Here is a 19999-nt window from a genome sequence, read left to right as displayed (position 1 = left end):
ATGAAGCGCACTATCCCAGATAACCTTGAACTCCACCATGAGCACAGACTAGCTCCTTGTACAGCCGGGGTGAGAGAGACCAGAGCATGGTATCACCCAAAGACCAGCATTTGCACACAAGGTGAGGCCGTTGAACAGACGCCTGGATGACTACTTTCTTCCCAGCATCAATATTGTCATTTTTTAAGATTGCCAGTTTTATTATGAAAAATGATACCTTATCTTTGTTTTTTTTAATAAGTGAGATTAAAAGTTTAAAAATATTCATATTTGAGATTGGAATTTTCCATATGAATTTCCTATGCATGATCTTTGTCCATATGAAAAGTATTTTTTGTATTTTTCTGTTTTATTTCAGCATAGAGCCTTTATATTTAAGGTTAGTAACTTTTCATTTATCCTATTTTGTAGAAATATTTTTTCGGTCTGTACCATGGATGACACTCGGTACAGTTGCTAATGAAAACAGAGTTCTCTTAGCCGTCTCTAGGCTGGATTTTTAATTTCCGTCTTTGACAGGGTTGAACCTAAGTAAACCACTCATCCCAGCTCTGAAAGCAGAGCCCCATTTCAGAAAGCCTTGATGGGATATTCCCAGATTCCTGTGCCTCCTACCCCTGGCTCTGGCCCCGAGGGTGGGAGTTCCCGGTGTGCACAAGTCCCGCGTCCTCAGGCGGAGGCTGGGGTTGTCCAGCGGGATTCACCCCAGCTTAGAGGGCAGAGCAGATCAGGATGGCAGCGGGAGCTGGGCAGGGTGGCTGGCCCCATGACCGCCTCCCTCCTCCCTCCTGGTGGTCTGGGGGTTCTCCACGGTCTCCCCGTCGCCCCCCTCGGTCGTGTGCGCCTCTGTAGATAACGTCCCGTTCAAGTACTCAGACCTCCTACTTCCGCGTGTTTCCTGTTGGCACTCTGCCTGGCGGACCGTCTCAGCAGCCAGGACGGGGGCACATGGCCCTGCTGTCGTCCGGGCTTTGTCCCTCCCTGCAGCTGGGGTCACGGTTAGACTGTCGTCAGGGTACGGACAGTGGTTTTCCCTCTTTTCACAAAATTTCTGCAGAACTTTCTTTAGCACTGAAATGATCTATTTCCTGGTGTACATATTTTTTATAATCTTCCTTTGAGATATATCTCCTAGCACTTTCATTGTCTTCCAAGACTATTGGTCAAATGTGCTCACAGTTTTTATTGTGTGAAATTGAGGCATTTGTATTTTTACAGAGAACGGTCATCCTTTTCAGAAGGATTTCCAAGTTTGTTAACATGGTGTGATATTTAGAATTGTATTATAATTTAAAAAACCATTCAATGTACATATACTTGTCACTCTTGTCATTTTTAATGTATTTATTTACTTTTAAATGAGGCACTGTCCACTTTTTTTTAAGTTTCAGAGGTAGAATTCAGTGATTCATCAGTTGCATAAAACACCCAGTGCTCATTACATCAAGTGCCCTCCTTAATGTCCATCCCCCAGTTACCCCATTTCCCACCCAACTCCCCTCCAGCAACCCTCAGTTTGTGCCCTATTTTTAACATGATTTTTAAAATTAATTATCTTTGGATTTTCTTATTTCTACTATCCTTAGACCTATTGTTTTTTCTTCTTTTTTTAGACCTATTTTAAAAATATTTTATTTATTATATTGAGAGAGAGAGCACAAGCAGGGGGAGGGGCAGAGGGAGAGGGAGAAGCAGACTCCCCACTGAGCAGGGATCCCGACGAGGGACTCGATCTCCCGACCCTGAGATCGTGACCTGAGCTGAAGGCAGATGCTTAACCCACTGAGCCACCCAGGCGCCCAGACCTATTTTTTTTTTAAACTTCTTGAATTGAATGTTTTGTTCATGTTTTTATTCATTCATTTTTAAAAAAGTAATGAAGTTACACAAGTCTGTGCATTAGCTTTTGAGCATAGATTTGGCACCATCCTGTGATTGACTGACATATCAGTCAGAAACGTTCTACATTTTCTGTAACTGTAATTTTATACCCTTTGGAAAGAGTAAGTGTCCAGTTTTCCATATATGTGTTGTTTTTAAACTTTAAATTGGTGCCTAGTTTTATTTCATTTTAGTCAGACGTGACCTGTTCAGTTTTTACCTTCTGGAGATTTTGAGGTTTTTCTCTGTGGCCTCTTTTGTACGATCTTGTTACTGATTTTCAGTGGATTCTTTAAAAAGATATTGTATCCACTATTTGCAGGGTACAGATTTTTATACATAGTTTATAATTTTATATGGTATATAATATGTCCTTAATTACATTTTGACTTATTGAAATTTCTTAGAAACTGTTTCTGTAAATTTTCCTTTTGTTGTTAATATATTTCGCCTTAAACATTTTGAGGCTCTGACATTGGGCACATAAAAGTTGCTGGGTCACATTTTTCTTGGTGATTGCTGTACCCACGGTCACTTCCAAAGGGTGCCTTGGTTGCCTTTAATGCTTTTTGTCTTGGATTCCATTTTTCTAAAATTAGTACTGCCATTCCTGTTTTCTCTCTTTTTATTTGCTGCCTAATGAATCTGGCCGTCCTTTGAAATCTCAGCCCTTGGACTGTCTCTATTTCACATGCAGCTTTCCTGAGCAACGTTAGGTGGCACTTTTTACGGTCGGACAGCTCAGTGAGGCCCTGGTGTCTCTGCCCACTTCCTTTTCCTCTGTGGAGTGTGACTGGTTTGCTTTTGTTGTCTTTAGTGTTTGTAACTGTCTGATTTTACATTCACTTTGTGACCATCACCTTTTGGGTGTGCAGATATTCTTAGAGTGCAGGTTAATGTCATTGTGAAGAAGTCGGTGTCCTCCGATCGCCCATTTGAGATAAGGACACTGTTATGCTTCTGCCTTCTTTCCGCCGGCACCTCTCCAGGTGCGGCTTCTGGCCCGGAGACTGCCGGCACCTGGCATGAGCCTTTCAGGAGGTTGATGTTTGGTCAATATTTGTTGAATCAGTGAAGGATGCTTTTGAATTGTTATATGGGCCACTACACCAACCGAGAATCCTTCCTCGCTTTCCTCACTCCACAGGGCAGATGCGGTCTATATATGCTTTATAGAGCGTTCTGTACTTGATAGATTTGTAAGTATCCACAATTGGCCAGTTTCACTTGGCATGCTTCGTACAAGACAGTTGACCTTTGGAGAAATTAACTTACCCAGATGAGGTTAGACTCGTCTTCAGGACGCCCAGCCCTGCTCTTGTTCTGACCAGAGTAAGCACTGCGTGTGAAAGCCAGAATGTGGGCACAGCAGTACTGCAGATCCTCAACGTAAGGAACAGAGGGGAAGCGAGAGGAGCCCCTGAGAACCGAAGCCTGCCCTTTGTTGACACCCTGAGAGCAGGAGGCCCCCAGTGTGTCCGGGGCTCCCGTGAGTTCACACGAGATTGTGCCCAGGAGCATCGTGTCAGATGGCTTTAAAGGTAGTATGTGGAGAGCAAACTGTTGTTAAGTACAGTTACCGTTGCTGAGAAAGGAATGAGAGCCAGGCTCACTGTGAGCTCTCTGTAAAGATTTTGTTCCTAGTTCGGGTTTTCTTTTCCCTTTAGCAAATTGGGTGACAACCGAAAGCACCTCATATTATTTGGAGCTAGAAGATCCGTACATGCAAGTGGAAAAGGGAGTAGTAAAATCCTACACATAAAACATTTTTAGTGTTTTTGAAGTGGAAAATATGTACTTAAAACTTTTGACCTACTTCAAAAATGACAGGCGAAAGTCCATTTGCAAGTTAACTGCTCCGGTGTTGCCCGACAAACTGGCCATGCTCATCACTCTAATGTCTTAGAGCGTCACAAACAAACAAGATGAACAAGACAGTTTAGAGGCACTTTTATGAGGTTAATAATTAGTGCTGAGAAAAGACAATCTACCGGTGAAATAAACTGACCTCCTTTAAAATACACCCAGACCCCCACAGAACATGGGATTTCATCCATTCAGTGATCGTCCAGGAAACTTGAGCTGTGGTTGGGGATCAAAGAACCGTGAAGTCCTCATCATTGGCACACATGTGAGGTCCGATTTGGTGTAGCTTGAAAAGGCATTAGAAATAAAAACCGGACAACTTTATTAACGAGATAATTAAACACAAATAAGAAGATTTTCTGTAAGTCCCAGCTTTTATGAGATATATACAAATACCACACCTAACATTAGTGATCCATTCTTGAAAATCAGACTTCCTACATGAAAAAACTAGCTGGGATCCTGTTTTCCATTACTTAAAGTGGGGAACTCTATAATGATTTACATACCCACCTAAAACCCCAGTAATTTCCTGAAGTGTGTCAAAATCACAGTAAAGACCAGCATATAAGTAACAAACCATCATGTTTATATAAACTACTTAAGATACTGTTTCCTGGTCACTAAAAGTACATATGGTTATTAGCAAATTGAGCATTTTATTTACAGTAACCCAGCCTAACCCAGCCTACAAGACATGTACACAGACCAGACACACAAATGTAGATGCACACACAGACATACCCAGAAACACACATACACATGTAGACACACACATGGGGACCCTGAGTGTGGGAAACTCCATGTCCCCCCTTTTCCTGCATTTATGGCTTTTTTAAGGCCTCACTGCTGTGCTTGGGGAACTGAGGGCCCCTCCTGTTGGCACATCAAAACACTTCATTTCTAGAATTGTCATGAAACTTTATCATAGTTGGTACACTTGTAGGTAAACGTGAAAATCCTCTCTCTCTCAAATAAATAAACTAATTAATTTAAAAAAAAGTGAAAATCAAATGATTGCTTAAAAGCAAAGTCTCTCCAGATAAAAAAATCAGCACAGAAAGGATGGAAGAAATGAAAAAACAGCAGATGAGTCCGTGCCCCTCATGTTTTCTAAACCTCATACTAACATTGGGTAAGCTGTGCCATCTTTCTAGCAGTCTGGGATATTTTTGTTCAACGTCAAGGGTACTTCTGGCAGATAATTAAAAAAAATACATATTTTAAAACCCAGTATTTACTTACATGAAGGTCAAATGCATTTACTATGCAAAAAAGCCCACCCACATATATTGCTATGTAAATGTCAGAGTTATAATTGCTGACAATTATTTATCATTCAAACATAAGCTGCTACATTTATGAACATCCACTACGGAGAGCACAATTTGAGGTTATATAGAGTTGCCATAGGAAACCTGTCCGGTTCTTTCTACACAAACAGTATTTGTGTCAAAGAGGCCTAACAGAGACTGGGAGAATTGTGTTTTATATAACTTAAAAACTCATTTTCCTTAAAAAAAAAAAAATAAGACATTTTTCTTTCAAATTAGTCCATAATTTGATCACCCCCACTACACCACAATTATCAGCTTTGTTATCCTGAACTCACTTTCACTGATAACAGTTTTTTAGATTTCACAGGAAAAGTGTCACTTAACAGGTTAATCATGTGAAATGCTAACGTTTTAGGCTAACTCTGCATTAACCCGGAACTTAATGGATGTGTCTGAATTCATCCATTCAGGTCCACACGTCTCTGTCAATGCTCAGTTAGGCTCTGCGTAAGTTCTGGGGTGGGAGCTGAGAACAAGGAGAATATAGAGGAACATGATCCCTACGCTCAAGCGGCTTCCATTCTAGTGAAAGGGTGTCTAGCAACAAAAAGCACATAGTAAATTAAAGAAGGTAATTTCAGCTAGTAATAACGCTCTGAAGACCATATCTTAGGGTGATCTAATAAACAATGACTGGAGTATACCTCCGATTGGATGGTTGGGGAAGGCGCCTCTAAGCTACGAGGTGAGTGAATGACCAGGAAGCAGGATGTGACTGGAGCTCTTTACCCGTAAGTGATGGGACCTGGGGCAGTTTTTCCAGGGGCCCCCATGGCTTCCGGGCGCCCACGCCTGACTGCACGTGACCCGGATGAGGCAGGTGGGAGACGTGGATGGATACGGGGCGTGTTTCTGGGTCAGCCTGAAGGAGTGTGTGGATGTGCAGGTAAGGAAGAGACAAAAGAAAGGGTAGCGGTGAAGCCTCTGGTCTGCGGCCAGATTGGTGTTTGGTGCCTTGTCACCTGCAGAGATGTACGGTCAGTGGGCAGAGCAGAGCCAGCCGTGCACAGCACAGCGAAGGAGAAAAAACAAACTGAGAGAAGAACTTGTGAAGAGATGGTTTGGGCAGTTCTCAGCCTCTCCAGATTGCACGGGGTGCCAGGGTTAGGAAAATCCACTGTGAGGCAAGCCCTTCTCAGGGGATCCAGAGATCAGTGTTTAGTAACACAGAGGGGTCTCTGCACAGAGTCTTGCTGTGTGGCTTCCTGCCCCATTCAGGATGCACTTGGCCCTTTGGGGACGGGTGACCTGCACACAGCAGAGATGTCCGCGGGGCTGGGAAGCGCTGGGTCAGTGGATCCAGGCTGCGAGAGGGCTGGCCACAGAGCTCAGCTCTGCGCAGCCAGGGTAATGAGAGGAAAGGGAGCTGACCCAGACAGGAGGCCACTGAGTGATGAGTCCCAGCGTCTGTGTCCCTGGCACCTGTTGAGACCTGTGGCCCTGGACCACCTGCTGGTAGCAGGCCACCGGCCGCTTCCTCTGTGCCTCTGGTTTGGGCCCAAACATCTGGCTTCAGAACCACTTCCATCTCGCCACCCTGTGGAAAACAGAAAGTATCTCGTCTGTCATTCCAGCTTCCAGCCCGTCTGCCTGGCACGGTCCCCTGGCGTACACATGACTTTCTGGTCACGAAGGTGCCACAGCATGGAAGCGTATGGTGCTGCCTTAGTTTCCCGCTGTGGCTGATCACAGACTTAGTGGCTTCCACGGTTCCATGGGCCAGAAGCGCCACCTGGGCCTCACTGAGCTAAAGCCCAGGTGTCGCAGGGCCGGCCCCTTCTCGAGGGCCATGCTGGGAATGTCCTCTCTGCGTTCTCTGGCTGGTGGCCTGCCCTCGCCCAGGGCTGGAGGGCTTCCTCCATGATGTCACTCGGACACCCCCTCCACCTCCTCGTCCTCTTTTAAGGACCTGGGATCCCACTGGGCCACCGGGGGGGACCCCAGGATCATCTCCCTGTCTTAGGGTCAGCTGAACTATGGACCTCATGCCTCCTGCCACCTGCCTGCCCCCAAGCCCTGACCCTGGAGCCCAGCACGTTCACAGGGTGTGGGAGGTTGGGAGTGATGTGTCTCTGGTCACTCTCCGCCACGAGCACCAAACCACTGCCCAGGGTCTCCCTACCTCACTCCTGTAGAGGCGCCTCTGAACAGGTGTGCGTATGGGGTGTTTGCTGAGGCTTTGGGAGGTGGTGGGATCTGGGAGGGCTTCTCCTCCTCTGTGGGGGCTGTGCCTCCCATTACTGTGTGACGTCCACCTGCCCCGTTTGTAGAGAGGTCTGCCCTCGGTCCGGCTCCTGCCCCGTTCATAGCGAGGTCCGCCCTCGGTCCGGCTCCTGCCCCGTTCGTAGAGAGGTCCGCCCTCGGTCCGGCTCCTGCCCTGTTCATAGCGAGGTCCGCCCTCGGTCCGGCTCCTGCCCCGTTTGTAGAGAGGTCCGCCCTCGGTCCGGCTCCTGCCCCGTTGTAGAGAGGTCCGCCCTCGGTCCGGCTCCTGCCCCATTCATAGCGCGAGGTCCGCCCTCGGTCCGGCTCCTGCCCCGTTTGTAGAGAGGTCCGCCCTCGGTCCGGCTCCTGCCCTGTCATAGCGAGGTCCGCCCTCGGTCCGGCTCTTGCCCCGTTTGTAGAGAGGTCCGCCCTTGGTCCGGCTCCTGCCCAGTTTGTAGCGAGGTCTGCCCTCACTCAGCTGCCTCCACCTCCGATGCCGCCCAGCGGCCAGGGCTCTGCAGGCGCCTGCCCTTGCTCAGACCTCACACCTGTGCTTAGCTCTTTGTTCCACCTTTGACTCCTCTGCCTGCGCCGCACCCCCCGCCCCCACCAATCCACTTCCCTGACCTCAGACCCCTTCCAGGTGGACCTCTTGTGCCCCTGGGCCGCTGCGTACCCCCTGCCCTCTGCTTCTCAGATTCTTGTTGGACTTGCAGTAAGTCCTGCTGTTCCACGTCCGTGTGTTAGCTTTGTCTCCCACCCCGGGGGCTCAGAGGGGCCATGCTGAGGACATGTTCCAGGCCTGATCCTCTCTAGGGTCACTCAAGTCCCCACAATGGCTCTGAGGCGCATCAGAGCACTGGGCTCAGGGAGATGGGTGAGACACTCAAGCCCGTGGCTGATGTGCGCCAAGGAGGGCAGGACATCACCCCTCTGGCCACGAGGGCCTGTGTCCTTGCTCAGGCACCGAGGCCATCCCGCGTGTGTTTCTCTCGCCTGAAGCAGATGCCCAGGCGGCTAATCAACATGAACAAATGCAGGATGGGCTCATGGTTTTCTTTGGCTTTTCAGGAGCTCAAAGCTGAGTGTGGATAAGGAAAGGAGCTATAGTCTGGAGGGTGACGGTGCTCTGGCCAAGGCTGTGCAGCGCTACCTGCCATACCTGGAGGCCCTGTCGCAGGCGGCTTCGAACACGCGCCCCAGGACAAGGCACGACAGACCATCCGCTCAGGTGACCCTTGCAGCTCCCTCTGTGGGCTGGGCATGTCTTACCTGCCGCGTGCAGTTTCCTCTGTGTGCACACACAGGGCCGACCTCACAAGTCCTGGGCACTTCCTGGTTTCTCTCCTGTGTCCCGTGCAGGTCCGGGTGCATGCAGAGAATGGCCCTGGACCCCTTTACAGTCGCACATGCACGCTCGCCAGTCCAGCAGTGGTGGCCCTCCCACCGTCAGTGCTGAGGGCCCTCAGAGCCAGGGGCCGTCATGCATCCCAAGGAGGGGGTTTGGGCAGTTGTTGGAAGTCCAGGGTGATTGTGGGCATGCTGGGTATTTGGCAGCCCTGCACACGCTTCTTTTTTAGTTATGTCCACTGGGATTTGATGTATGTCCCTTTCCACGACTGATGCATGGCTTACAAAAGTCCTCTTCCTCCAAGGCCCTGTTGGGGCTTTAGCAGAAGATGGTTGTGGCTCCAGGAAATATGGGGGAAGCAACGCGGGTCCCTCTTTGATTATTTTCCTGTCGAGAAGCCACTGAAATCACTGAAGCCCACTCTGGACTGGGATCCTGGTAGCACCCCCACACACTTCTTTAGAGGGCTCACTGCTGATGAGGCCGCAGAGTTGCCTTCGCACGGGAGTGGACTTTGAGTAAGTACAGAACCAGGTGCATGTTTTCGTGGGTGCTGCAACCCTGCAAGTTAGGTGTGGGCTGGCAGCTCCCCCACAATCACATTTCCACCCTGGGTCGTGCAGTGTGTCTGCCCAGCTCTTGGCATCTGCCCTGATAGTGGAGGTCTTCTTCAGTCCTCACAGGTGAGCCCCTAGCGGGAGAGAGTAAGATCATGCTGGGAGGGCCCCCACACTGCGCTTGGCCCACGCCCGCTCCGGCCTGGACCGCTGGCCAGCTTCTCAGTGCAGACCTTAACCCTGGAGGAGCTCACTTAACACTTTTTTTTTAAATGTTAAGATTTTTTACTCATTCTCTGATACTGACTAAGCACTTTCCATGAGCTGGACACTCAGCTGGATGCTGTGGGGTGAAAGATGGGATTGTCATGGTGTCACAGACCTGTTCCTGGAGGAATTGGCAGTGGGCAGACGTGGTGGGCGAGACGGTGGATTCAGAACCAGTCCCACCAGTGCTGTGTGTCCCTGAGGAAGCTGCTCAGCCTCTCTGTCCTGGGGGCCCTGGCTGTGAAGTTGGGTCATTGTGAGGATTGAGCAAGACAGTACACATCGAGCTTTCAGGGACAGCCTCAATTAATAGTAGTTATTACTTCTCATCATAAATCGTCTTCAGACACAGTGAAAGTAGGTCAGGAGTCTGGAAAGCTCTGCTGATTGTTGGAGTGTCCCCGTCTCCCGAGGAGAACCGAGGACCCAGCTGTGCTCTGACGCGGGTTCTGTCCGCGCTCCAGCGCCGCACAGCCGGTGCCACCTGTGTACTCCCTCCACCACACGCTGGAAAACCAGCATCGCCCCCGGGTCCTGAAGATGGGTAATTCAAGTACATACAAACCTAAAAGCATCATTTCGTCTGCCTCCTTTTCCTCTGATGAGTCTTCATCAAAAGGGACACGAAGCTTCCTGCTCAGCCTTGGCTTCTGCTGTGGGTTTCTGGGCTTCTGTAATGGAGACATTGCCTCATGTCCCTGCGTGTTGGACCCCGAGCAGGTTGTGGAGGAGGGAAGGGCAAGAGAGTCATTAAAATTTCCCAAGACTTGGAAGATTCAGAAGATGCTGAATGGAGGAACCAGCTGGAATTTCTCTGTGAAGCGGTTCACCATGTTCCCCTAAGTCCGGTGATTTCTCCGCTGGCTGCCAAACCAGAGAAGGAAGGCGGGCAGGCTGCAGGGCAGTGGCTCACCTCTGTCCCACAGGGTGCTGGCAAAGCCTCATCAGCTGGCCCCCTTGGTCAGTGGGAGCCTTGGCGTTCATTCTGAATCCAGCACCGTGTTTCCCCTTCAGTGTGGTCAGCACTCTCTTAGCCCTGCACTAAAACGAGAGAGTCAAGTTTAGAACAGAATTTGCTCCCTGGACATGGAGGGGCATGGAAAGCACCTGGATTCGCAGCCGTATGCCGTGCTGTTAGCACCCTGCTGTCAGTAACCCGAGAGCATGACGTCAGGCTCAGAAATCACCTGCAGTCAACTGTGCAGCTTGTGAAGTGGGACTTCTGAGACTCACGTGGCCTGTGCCAGGAGTGTTGGGAAGGGTTGCGGCCCTGTGGTGGGAGGGGGCTAATAGCAGGTCCTGGGGGCTCTCGGGTGGTCCCAGGGCACGACCTCCAGGTGGTGAATAACTCTGCCACATCCACCTCCGTGGATCCTGTCAGGCCTGAGGTGGTGGTAGGGTGTGTGAATGTGTAGCTTCCTTACACTGGCCAGTAGCATTTGCTGCAGTGTCCTTCCAGCCCTGCTCCTGTACCCTGTGATCCTACCACTGAGCATCTGGACACACATCCTGGGATTGCTCTCAAGGCAGCCTTCCCTTTCTGGAAGAAAGCGTGACTGCTGTCTTTGCATGGACCTGAATTCCTTCGAGAGCCTATGACTGAGATGTGGGGCCATTGCCTCTGACTCTACCCTAGAGCCCTGGAGGCAGAGGGAGAGGTGGTATCCATCCCTCTGCCTGCACGCCGTTCCAGAAGAGCCAAGTGGGAGAGGGGGGCTGCCACTGGCCTCACCACACATTGCATCCATTTGACCCTGCCAAGTTTGGCTTCCATTGTCCTTAAACACCCACCCAGCAGGAGGGCCATCCTCCGTAGTTTGTCTGGGCACTGTCCCCCACAGATGTCCCGATCTGAATCATGGATTCTGCGGTCATGCTACCACATGGCCATTTTACCACCACAGTCACAAGGATTATGCAGGAAATGAGCACTTAGAGAAGAAAAGAAAATGAGCACTTGGTGGCATTTTTGGCTTAGGCTTTTTTCTTCTGTGTTGAGATAGATGCTTCTCACTATTAAAAAATGCATTAAAACCTAGAACTTGTTATTTTCTCTGTCCAGTGTCCTCTCTCTGATGAACAAAGCCTGGATAAAGCAAAGGAAGACCGTGATCAGATGTTACTGAAGCTACTGTGCAGACTTCATTGCCACAAATGTACAGCCAGCCCTGGCTTTGAGCAGGGTCTTCTGCTCTCCACCCTCTCAAGGGATGAAAATCTAAGTTGGAAATTTAAGCTTTATACACCCATGACCTTTCAAGGTGCAACCAATTTCCAATGAGTTATTTTATAAATAATCTTTTTTTATGTACCTTGAAAAGCCTACTCTAGCATAGGTCAGAGAAACATTGTGGATTTATTACCTTTAGTTCGCTCGACTGTGAATTACTTCCTGACAGAAGCCAGAGGGAGTCAAACAGCCTTGCGGCTCTGATGCATGGTTGAGCTCCTCTCAGTCAGTGTCATCGCTCCCCGTGTGTTGTCTGTCAGGGGTGCAGGCAGCTCCTGTTTCTCCTGACCACGGCAGCGTTGGTTAAGTGTCCTTGTCGCTGTAGAGAACACAGGAAATTCTCAACTTACACTATGCTGTTGAGGAGATTAAAACCGAAATTCATCACTTGGAAATGCTGTGAATTAACTGATTTATTTTGGAAACGTTGTCTCAGCATTTTTCATGTTCAACAGGCTGCACTAGGTGCCACGGTTAGAAAGGTAAACCCGAGTCCTTCTGTTGGGACCTCACAAGCCCTCCCAGGTAAGGAAGACACACAGACGCAGTTAAGGATGGAACAGCACTGCACAGCAGGGAATGCTCAAAATAAAGGAGGCCCGTGAACCAGACAGTGGGGGAGTCAGCGAGGGCTTCTCGGGTTGGGTACTGGAGGAGCATCCAGAAGTCACCAGGTGGCCTCAACATGCAGAATGTCAGGAGACTACCCCAGTCCCACCTAAACAGCATGAACAGGCCAGGTGAGCTACCAATCCTAGCTTTTAGAAAACCCTTTGGATTGCTGATGATACAAAGAAACCCAAATGGATTGAATTCCGGAAAGTAATGAGGTCATTCTAGGGGAGAAGAGGCCCACTCTTTTCATACAGGCTGCAACAGCAGGAGGGGAACCAGCTGTAGGAGGGATGAAAGAGCACGGCCCCAGCTTTAAAGAGCCATTGACCATGCATGGGGACTGGCATGGGGGGCAGGAGCCCCAGCAGGAGCTGCATGGAGCACTGAGTGTATGAGAAGACAGTGCACTGCCGGGGGAGACTGGGAGCACCAGACCCTTCTGAGCACCCCTCAGCAGCCCTCTGGAGGCTTGGGGCAAAGCAGAGTGCTGGAAGAAGAGCTACCTTATGGGGAGCAGAGAGGTGGGGCCCACAAAATGGAATTGGCTATAAATCAGAGACAGCTCTCATGCTCAGAAGAGTGGCAGCCGTCTGCAGAGCATAAAGCCAGAGTTGCACTAGGGCTTAGATCCCAGTGCTGCCGAAGAAAAGGCCTGACCCCACCCTTGACATAACTATAGCCAGGAGTTACTGAATCCGACTCTGCAGCAAAACCAACGCCCATTTCAGGTACAGCTCACGTGAATTCAGCCCCACGATAGCAGACTGACAAGAGAGGGACTTGCCATTTCCCAGGGACAAAGATTACTTCCTTCATTCTCTGTTATTCTTCAGACAAAACTCAGCTTGCAGTCAAGAACTGGGAGACATAGGAAGGGACAAGAAGATGGGGCTCATGGTCAAGAGAGGAAAGAGGCAACAGAAGAATAAAGAATACCCAGATGTGACTCGGGTGTTGTAATGATTAGAAAGGATGTTTTAATAATGAAATATATTAAAGGATTGGGTGGGAAAGGTGAAAAAACATAAATGAACAAATGGAAAGCTGCAGCAGAGAGATGGAAACAATAAAAGAACACCAAATGGGAATGCTAGAATTGAAAGCAATCAGATCAGAAATAAAGAAGTCATTTGATGGGTTTAGTAACGGACCAGACACAATAGAGGAAAGAATCCTTGAATTTCAAGTCAGGTCAATAGGAATGATCAAAAATGAAGCATAAAGAACAAAAGAAGTACAAAAAATGAAACAAAACATCCAAGACACATGGGGCAATATTAACTACTCTAACATATGTGTAATTGTCATCCCAGAGGGGAAAGAGAGAAAGGGGTGGGGTAGAAGACATATTTGAAGAAATAATGCCTGGGATTTGCCCAGATTGATAAAAGACAGCAAAACATAGATGCAAGAAGCTTAATGAACCACAAGGAGGCTAAATAGAAAATGAAATCTAGGCATATCATAATCAAACTAAGGAAAACCAAAGATAAAGAGAAAATCCTGAGGGGAAGAACGACAAATTATATCTTGGGGAATAATTATACGAATGAAGTCTTACTTCTCATTAGGAGACCAGAAGACAATAGAACATCTTTAAAGTATTGAAAGAAAAGAAAAAACCTGTCAATTTAGAATTCTGTGTTCAGAACTGTAGGTGAAACAGGGACAATCTGTCTCCGGAAGACCCCTACTACAGAAATGCTTAAAGAAGTGCTTTGGCTTAAAGAAAAGTGATATCATAGAGAAGCCCATATCTAAAAAATAGAATGAAAATGACCAGAAATGGTAAATTTGCAAGTAAATATAAAAGATACATATACATAAGATATATAAAGTTTTGATAAAGACTATTGGATATTTAAAAGAAAATAATAAAAAATGTATTGTGGGGTTTGGGGCGCCTGGGTGGCTCAGTGGGTTAAGCATCTGCCTTTGGCTCAGGTCATGATCCTGGGGTCCTGGGGTCAAGCCCCACATCCGGCTCCCTGCTCGGCAGAAAGTCTGCTTGTCCCTCTCCCTCTACCCCTCCCTGCTGCTCATGTGTTCTCTCTCTCTCTCAAATGGATAAATAAAATCTTTTAAAAAACATATTGTGTGGTTTATAGCTTATATGGAAGAAAAGTATATGGCAACAGGAGCACAAGAGTGATTTGTGAAGTTTTGTAATACTATATGAAAGTATACTATAATAAATTAAATATATATATTTTAACTTACATAGCAACCATCCTGAGAAATAAGCAAATATAGGTAAACTAAAAGTCAATTCAGAGGTAAAATGAAATGCTGAAAATGCTTTATTTATCCATATAAAGGAAAGAAAAGAGGAAGTGAGAGAGGAGTGAAGACCTCGTGGGCTGAATATGAAACAAATATCAAGAAAGTAGACTCAAGTCCACCCATATTGATAACTGTATCATACAAATGGACTAAGCCCTCCAAATGAAAAGCAGAGATATTCAATTTTAATAAAAACAGAGAACAAATAACTCTATTCTTCTAAAGCCAAAGCACATGAAATTAGAAAGACACGTGTAAGTTGCAAGTAAAAGTGTGGAAAATATATAGAATGGAAACTCTAAGTATCAGAAAGCTGCTGTGACTATGTTAATATTAACCAAAGTACACTTCAAGACAAATAGCATGATCAGAGATAGAGCATTTAAGAATGACTAAATGATCAATTCATTAAGTGACATAAAAATCTTTTTTATGAACCTAATGTCAGCACTTCAAATACATAAAGCAAAAATATGAGAATACCAAAAAGAGAATTATACAAATCCACAGTCTCTCTCAAGAACTTCTTATACAAATAGATAAAATATCATTAAGGATATAAGGATTTGAACAATACCATCAAGCAACTTAAACCTAATTGATATTAATAGAACAAGAGTATCTAAAAACTGCTGAATACACATTATTTTCAACTATACGCAGACTACTTCCCAATATAGATCATGTCCTGGGCCATAAAATAAGCCAATAAATATCAAAGGATTAAAATCATACAAAGAACGATAAAGGAAAAGAAAACTTCAGATCATTATCCCTCAGAAATATAGAACCAAAATTCTGGAAAAATTTTAGCAAATCAAATCCAGCATTATATAAAAAAGGATAATACATGATGATACAGGGAAATTCTCTACATTTGAAAATTATTGAGTATAACATCACATTGACAAGAAAAAGGAAAACTACATAATAGTTTTAAAGATGCAGAAAAAGCATTTGACGAAAGTCATCATCAATTCATGATAGAAATCTACAGCTAGCATCACACTGAATGAAGAAGGACTGAATGCTTTCTACTTAAAATCTGGAATTAGGCAAGGAAGATGGCTCTTGCCTCTTCTGTACTGGAGGGTTTAGTCAATGCAATAAAGCAAGAAAAAGAAATAAAAAGCATCCAGATTACATGACCACCTTGGCAGAAAATTTAGTGGAATCTACAAAAAAGCTGCTAAAACTAATAAGTGAGCTTGGCAATGCCATAGAATGCCAAGTAAATGTACAAAAATCAATTGTATTTCTATATACTAACCACAATTAGAAGAAGTCATTTATAGTATCATTGAGATTATGAAACAATTAGAAAGGTAACAGAATATGTGTAAGGCTTTGTACACTGAGAATTAAAAAAACATTGATGAGAATAACTAGAGAAGGTCTAACTGGCAATATGATCGTGTCTTAGAATGCTTAATAGTGTTGAGGTCCCCCAAACTGATGTATAAATGTGACACCAAAAGTGCAGCCCAGAATAGAAGAAGTCATAAATTGGACTTCATAAAAATTAAAAATTCTCTTCTTTGAAAGGTCCTGATGAGAGAATGAGAAGACAAGTCATAGGCTGGGAAAAAAATTTGCAAATAATACACCTGAAAAAGTACTTTTCTCTATGATGTATAAAGAGCTCTCAAAACTCATTAAAATGAAAAAGAGGAGGCAAGTAAAGAATTGAGCAAAAGATTTAAAAAGACACTTCACCAAAGAAGATAAATGGTGGCAAATAAACTCAGGTGAAATGTTCAACATTGTTCATCAGGGAAATAAAATGAAACTACAAGGAGCTGTCATCTTGCACCTACTAGAATGACTGAAATTTAAAAGACTGCCCACACCATGTGTTGGCACGGGGGTGGAGAAATGGAACTCTCACCCACTGCTGGTGGGAATACGCCCACTCCGTGATCCAGCCATCACACTCCTGTCCAAGGTCCATCAGAGCTTTGTCCATGTGAAGGCTGTACATGAATATTCATGGCAGCTGTAATAGTAATTCCCAACAACGGGAAAAACTCAAACGCCTATCAACAAGTGAACGAAGAAACAGGTGAATACTCCTCAGCAATAGAGATGAATGAATTATTGATGCATGCCGTAGCTCGGATGACTTTCTGAATCATTGTGCTGACCGACAGAAAGAAAGTGCATACTGTTATAGTTTTATTTACACAAAGTATGAGAAAATACAAAGTAGTGTGTGAGTGACAGAAAGGAAATCACTGGTTGCCTGAGGGTGTGTGAGTGGGAAGCGGTGGGAAGGAAGTGTTAAAAGAGGGGACAAGCACACTTTTGGGTGAGAGTTGTGTTCACTGCTTTAACTCTGGTGATGGTTTTCATAGGTGTAGAGTTGTGTCAAAACAAATGTGTGCTGTTTATTGTGTGTTAATTATACCTTAATAAAGATGAAAAAGAAAAACAGCTGAGCAAGCCAACACAAAATATGTGAGGGTTTTGAACAGATACTTTATTAAAAAAAGACATAGAAATGGCGAATAAGGGGATTAAAGGTGCCCAACATCATTATTCATTGGGGAAATACAGCACAACACCATAAAGGACTAACTACTTCTTGTCCACTAGACTGACTAAAATAAAACAAAAAGGAGCTATGATACCAACTCTTGGTGAGAATGTACAGTAATTAGTGGAAACATAAAGTGTTTCAGCCACTGTGTCGGCAGTTTCTTTACAGTTGACCATTGGTCTGTCTTGTGACACGTCAGAGAAAGGACAGGTGTGTTCACAAGGAGACTTCACGAGGCTGTTCACGGCAGCCGTCTCCTCATAGCCCCAGACTGGAGACCAGCCAGGCGTCCTCCGTTTCTGAAGAGGTGCCATCTTAGGAAGTCCAGTCTGGGGGCTCAGGGTCCCCCCTGCCCTCTTAGCGGTGCTACTGGGAAGAGCGTGTGCAAAGGTGGAGCTGTGAGGAGCATGGCCACAACATTGTGTCTGAGCCATATCCATGGTGTTCATTTGACCTAAAAGGTGCCTTCTCGTGCTGTTATTTCTACTGACCTGCGGTGGAAGCTGGGATCTCATGGTAGAGCTGTTCTCAGCGTTTGTGCCTAATACGTAGAGGGGATTAATCATAGTTTCTCTGAGTACCATCCCCCATGCCCTGCTCCATAAAGTCCTACCAGGCCACCCCACTTACAGAAAGCCTGAGGGTCTAGTCGGCTCAGAACTGAGCTCTGTGGGCACACCAGCCTACCTGTCATTTACGTGTTCATCTGCTTACCCAGCAGGTGGAGCGTCCGAGGTGTGACCATCATGAGGGCTGGGGATCAGTGTGTGACCCCACGCGGTCTGATCACACGTGCACAATCTCTCCCAGACACACGCCCTGTCCCCTTCCTGGCTCGTGTTTCTGCCTTCGTCCTGCTGGGCCCCAGGCCAGATCTTGCAGTTAAAGAGCAAGGCAGCCCTGCCCTCCCACCGCTGACTGGCTGGGAGGAGAGAAGGTTGTATAAACGTACACGGGAGGCCACAAAGAGGCTTTGTGAGAAGTCCTTATTTCTTGTTTTTCTTTTTCTTTGAATTCAGTTAGCCAAGGTATCGTACATAATTGGTTTTTAATATAATGTTCAAAGATTCATCAGTTCAGTATGCCACCCAGGGCTCATCACATCATGTGTTGAATCTGTGTGGGCAGAAGACATTCTTTTTTTGTCTTTATTTTTTAATCTAACTTCTCATGTAACCATGTCATGTAACCATGTGTAAGAAGCTACTCGGGCATCCTTGGAGAAGTTGTCCACTTCTGCCATCTGGACTCCTCGGAGCTGACTGGACAGGCAGAAAGAAAACCACAGCCTTGTTACATCAGGCTGGATTGTCCTTTCTGTAGAATCATGCTTTATGAGGGTGAAAAGTCCCCCGAGACCTTCAGTGGTTTACAGAGAGGGACACTGACGCTGAGAAGGTACAGTGAAGTATCCACTTTCCAACACTTAACTGGTGGTAGAGCTGAAGTCAGAACTCTGAATTCTTGTCCAACGTTTTCACATTTATTTTTTAAGCCAAAAACAAGGTCACCAAGTTTCCTCCTCCAAACTCTGTCCCTTTCCTCCAGACAGACTGCAGGGTGAGCCTGCTTCTTTCTGCAGTACAGCCTGAAGCCAGATGTGCGAGGCTGCGCCCCAGCCCTGGTCCTCACCTGCCGGAATGTCGGCTTCCTATCCGTAAAATGCTGTAGTTGTGTCTACACTGTGGGGTTGTTGAGAGGGTCAAAAAGAATTAAAACATAGAAAACCAAAGAACAGCCTGGCACCGGCACTCAGAAAACAGGACCCATTTTGTGATGGTTACGTAGTCAATGGGCTCTAACTCCATGCTTCATGCTTATCCCAGGTGGGTAGAAAAATGGATGGCAACTCTCTGCTTCAGTGCATTCCTTTCAACCTGTTACTTGCTGAGTCTGAGGCTATAGGTGCCGCTGCTGGAAAGGACAAGATGCAAACCAGGACAGCAGATGAAGCAGGAATGACAGGAGGAAGACGTAATGTGGGTGGGGAGGAGCAGGGTGCTGGCTTCAAGCCATCAGCTGTCTCTAGAACCATTCCAAGTGAGCGTAACGCAGGATCATTGTGGAAATCCGTAATCTAAAATCCACAGCTCGGATTACTGTTAACTTTCTGCAAAATTCTTTGATCCCAAGTTTAGAACTTAACATCCCTTTAACCACATAGATTTTGTGAACTCTGTAAAAGGTGTTTGGGGACTGGTTTTTCTAACTGAAAGCTCTATGGCTCAGCTGCAGAGAAAGACCAGTGTGAAGCTCCCCTAAAGGCCAACATTTCTTTTGTCCTGGCTGCAATGTGTAAGAAGGACACCTCCAGTTTACTCCCTGCACGGGGGGCAGGCTGGCTGCTTAGAGCTTGAGCACCTTGGCAGGATAGCCTTCTCTCTCTGTGTTGGGGAGGGGGAGGGGGAGCGTAAAGAGGGAGAGAGGGAAGAAGGGAGAGCCAGAGAGAGGGAGGCAGAAGGAGGGAAGAAAGGGAGGGAGAGCGGGGAGAGGGGCCGAGGAGGAGGGAAGGAGGAAGAGGGAGAGACGGGGTAGGGAGGGACAGAGAGAGAGAGAGAGAGAGAGACGGAGGGAGAGGGTTAAAGGTGCACCAGAATCGTCGTCCACGGCCCGAGCACAGAAGGGCACTGCAAAGTAATCGCTTCTCTACATTAATGAATTGGAGGCGGAGGGTTCCTGAGACCCCCTTATGGGGATCTCAAATCTTGCCACATCCAGTGGCATCGTGGGGGCACCTCATTAGGAAGCCTGTGGACAGCCCCACTGCTGTGTACTTTGTCACCAGCCGCAAGCACATCTTGATCAACGTGCTTGTCAGTGCTGCCTTCGGGCTGTGGGACAAACGGAGACAACGTTCTGTGGTCAAACAGG

General features: G+C 46.7%; 1 protein-coding gene across 4 annotated transcripts in view; it reads left to right on the top strand.

Moving 5' to 3' along the window:
* The window catches only part of PTPRN2 (protein tyrosine phosphatase receptor type N2), an 809200-nt gene that overhangs the window by 299096 nt on the left and 490105 nt on the right, over nucleotides 1–19999 (top strand). For all 4 annotated transcript variants that reach the window (XM_035723337.1, XM_027574319.2, XM_035723336.1 and 1 more), the window contains exon 5: nucleotides 8358–8517. In XM_035723337.1, coding sequence (XP_035579230.1) covers nucleotides 8358–8517 — 160 coding nt within the window. The remainder of the gene's footprint in view (nucleotides 1–8357; nucleotides 8518–19999) is intronic.

The sequence above is a fragment of the Zalophus californianus genome, chromosome 12, assembly GCF_009762305.2.
Source record: "Zalophus californianus isolate mZalCal1 chromosome 12, mZalCal1.pri.v2, whole genome shotgun sequence".
Lineage (NCBI taxonomy): Eukaryota > Metazoa > Chordata > Mammalia > Carnivora > Otariidae > Zalophus > Zalophus californianus.
Note: the sequence above shows the minus strand (reverse complement) of the source record. Positions and strands in the feature narration are given on the sequence as shown.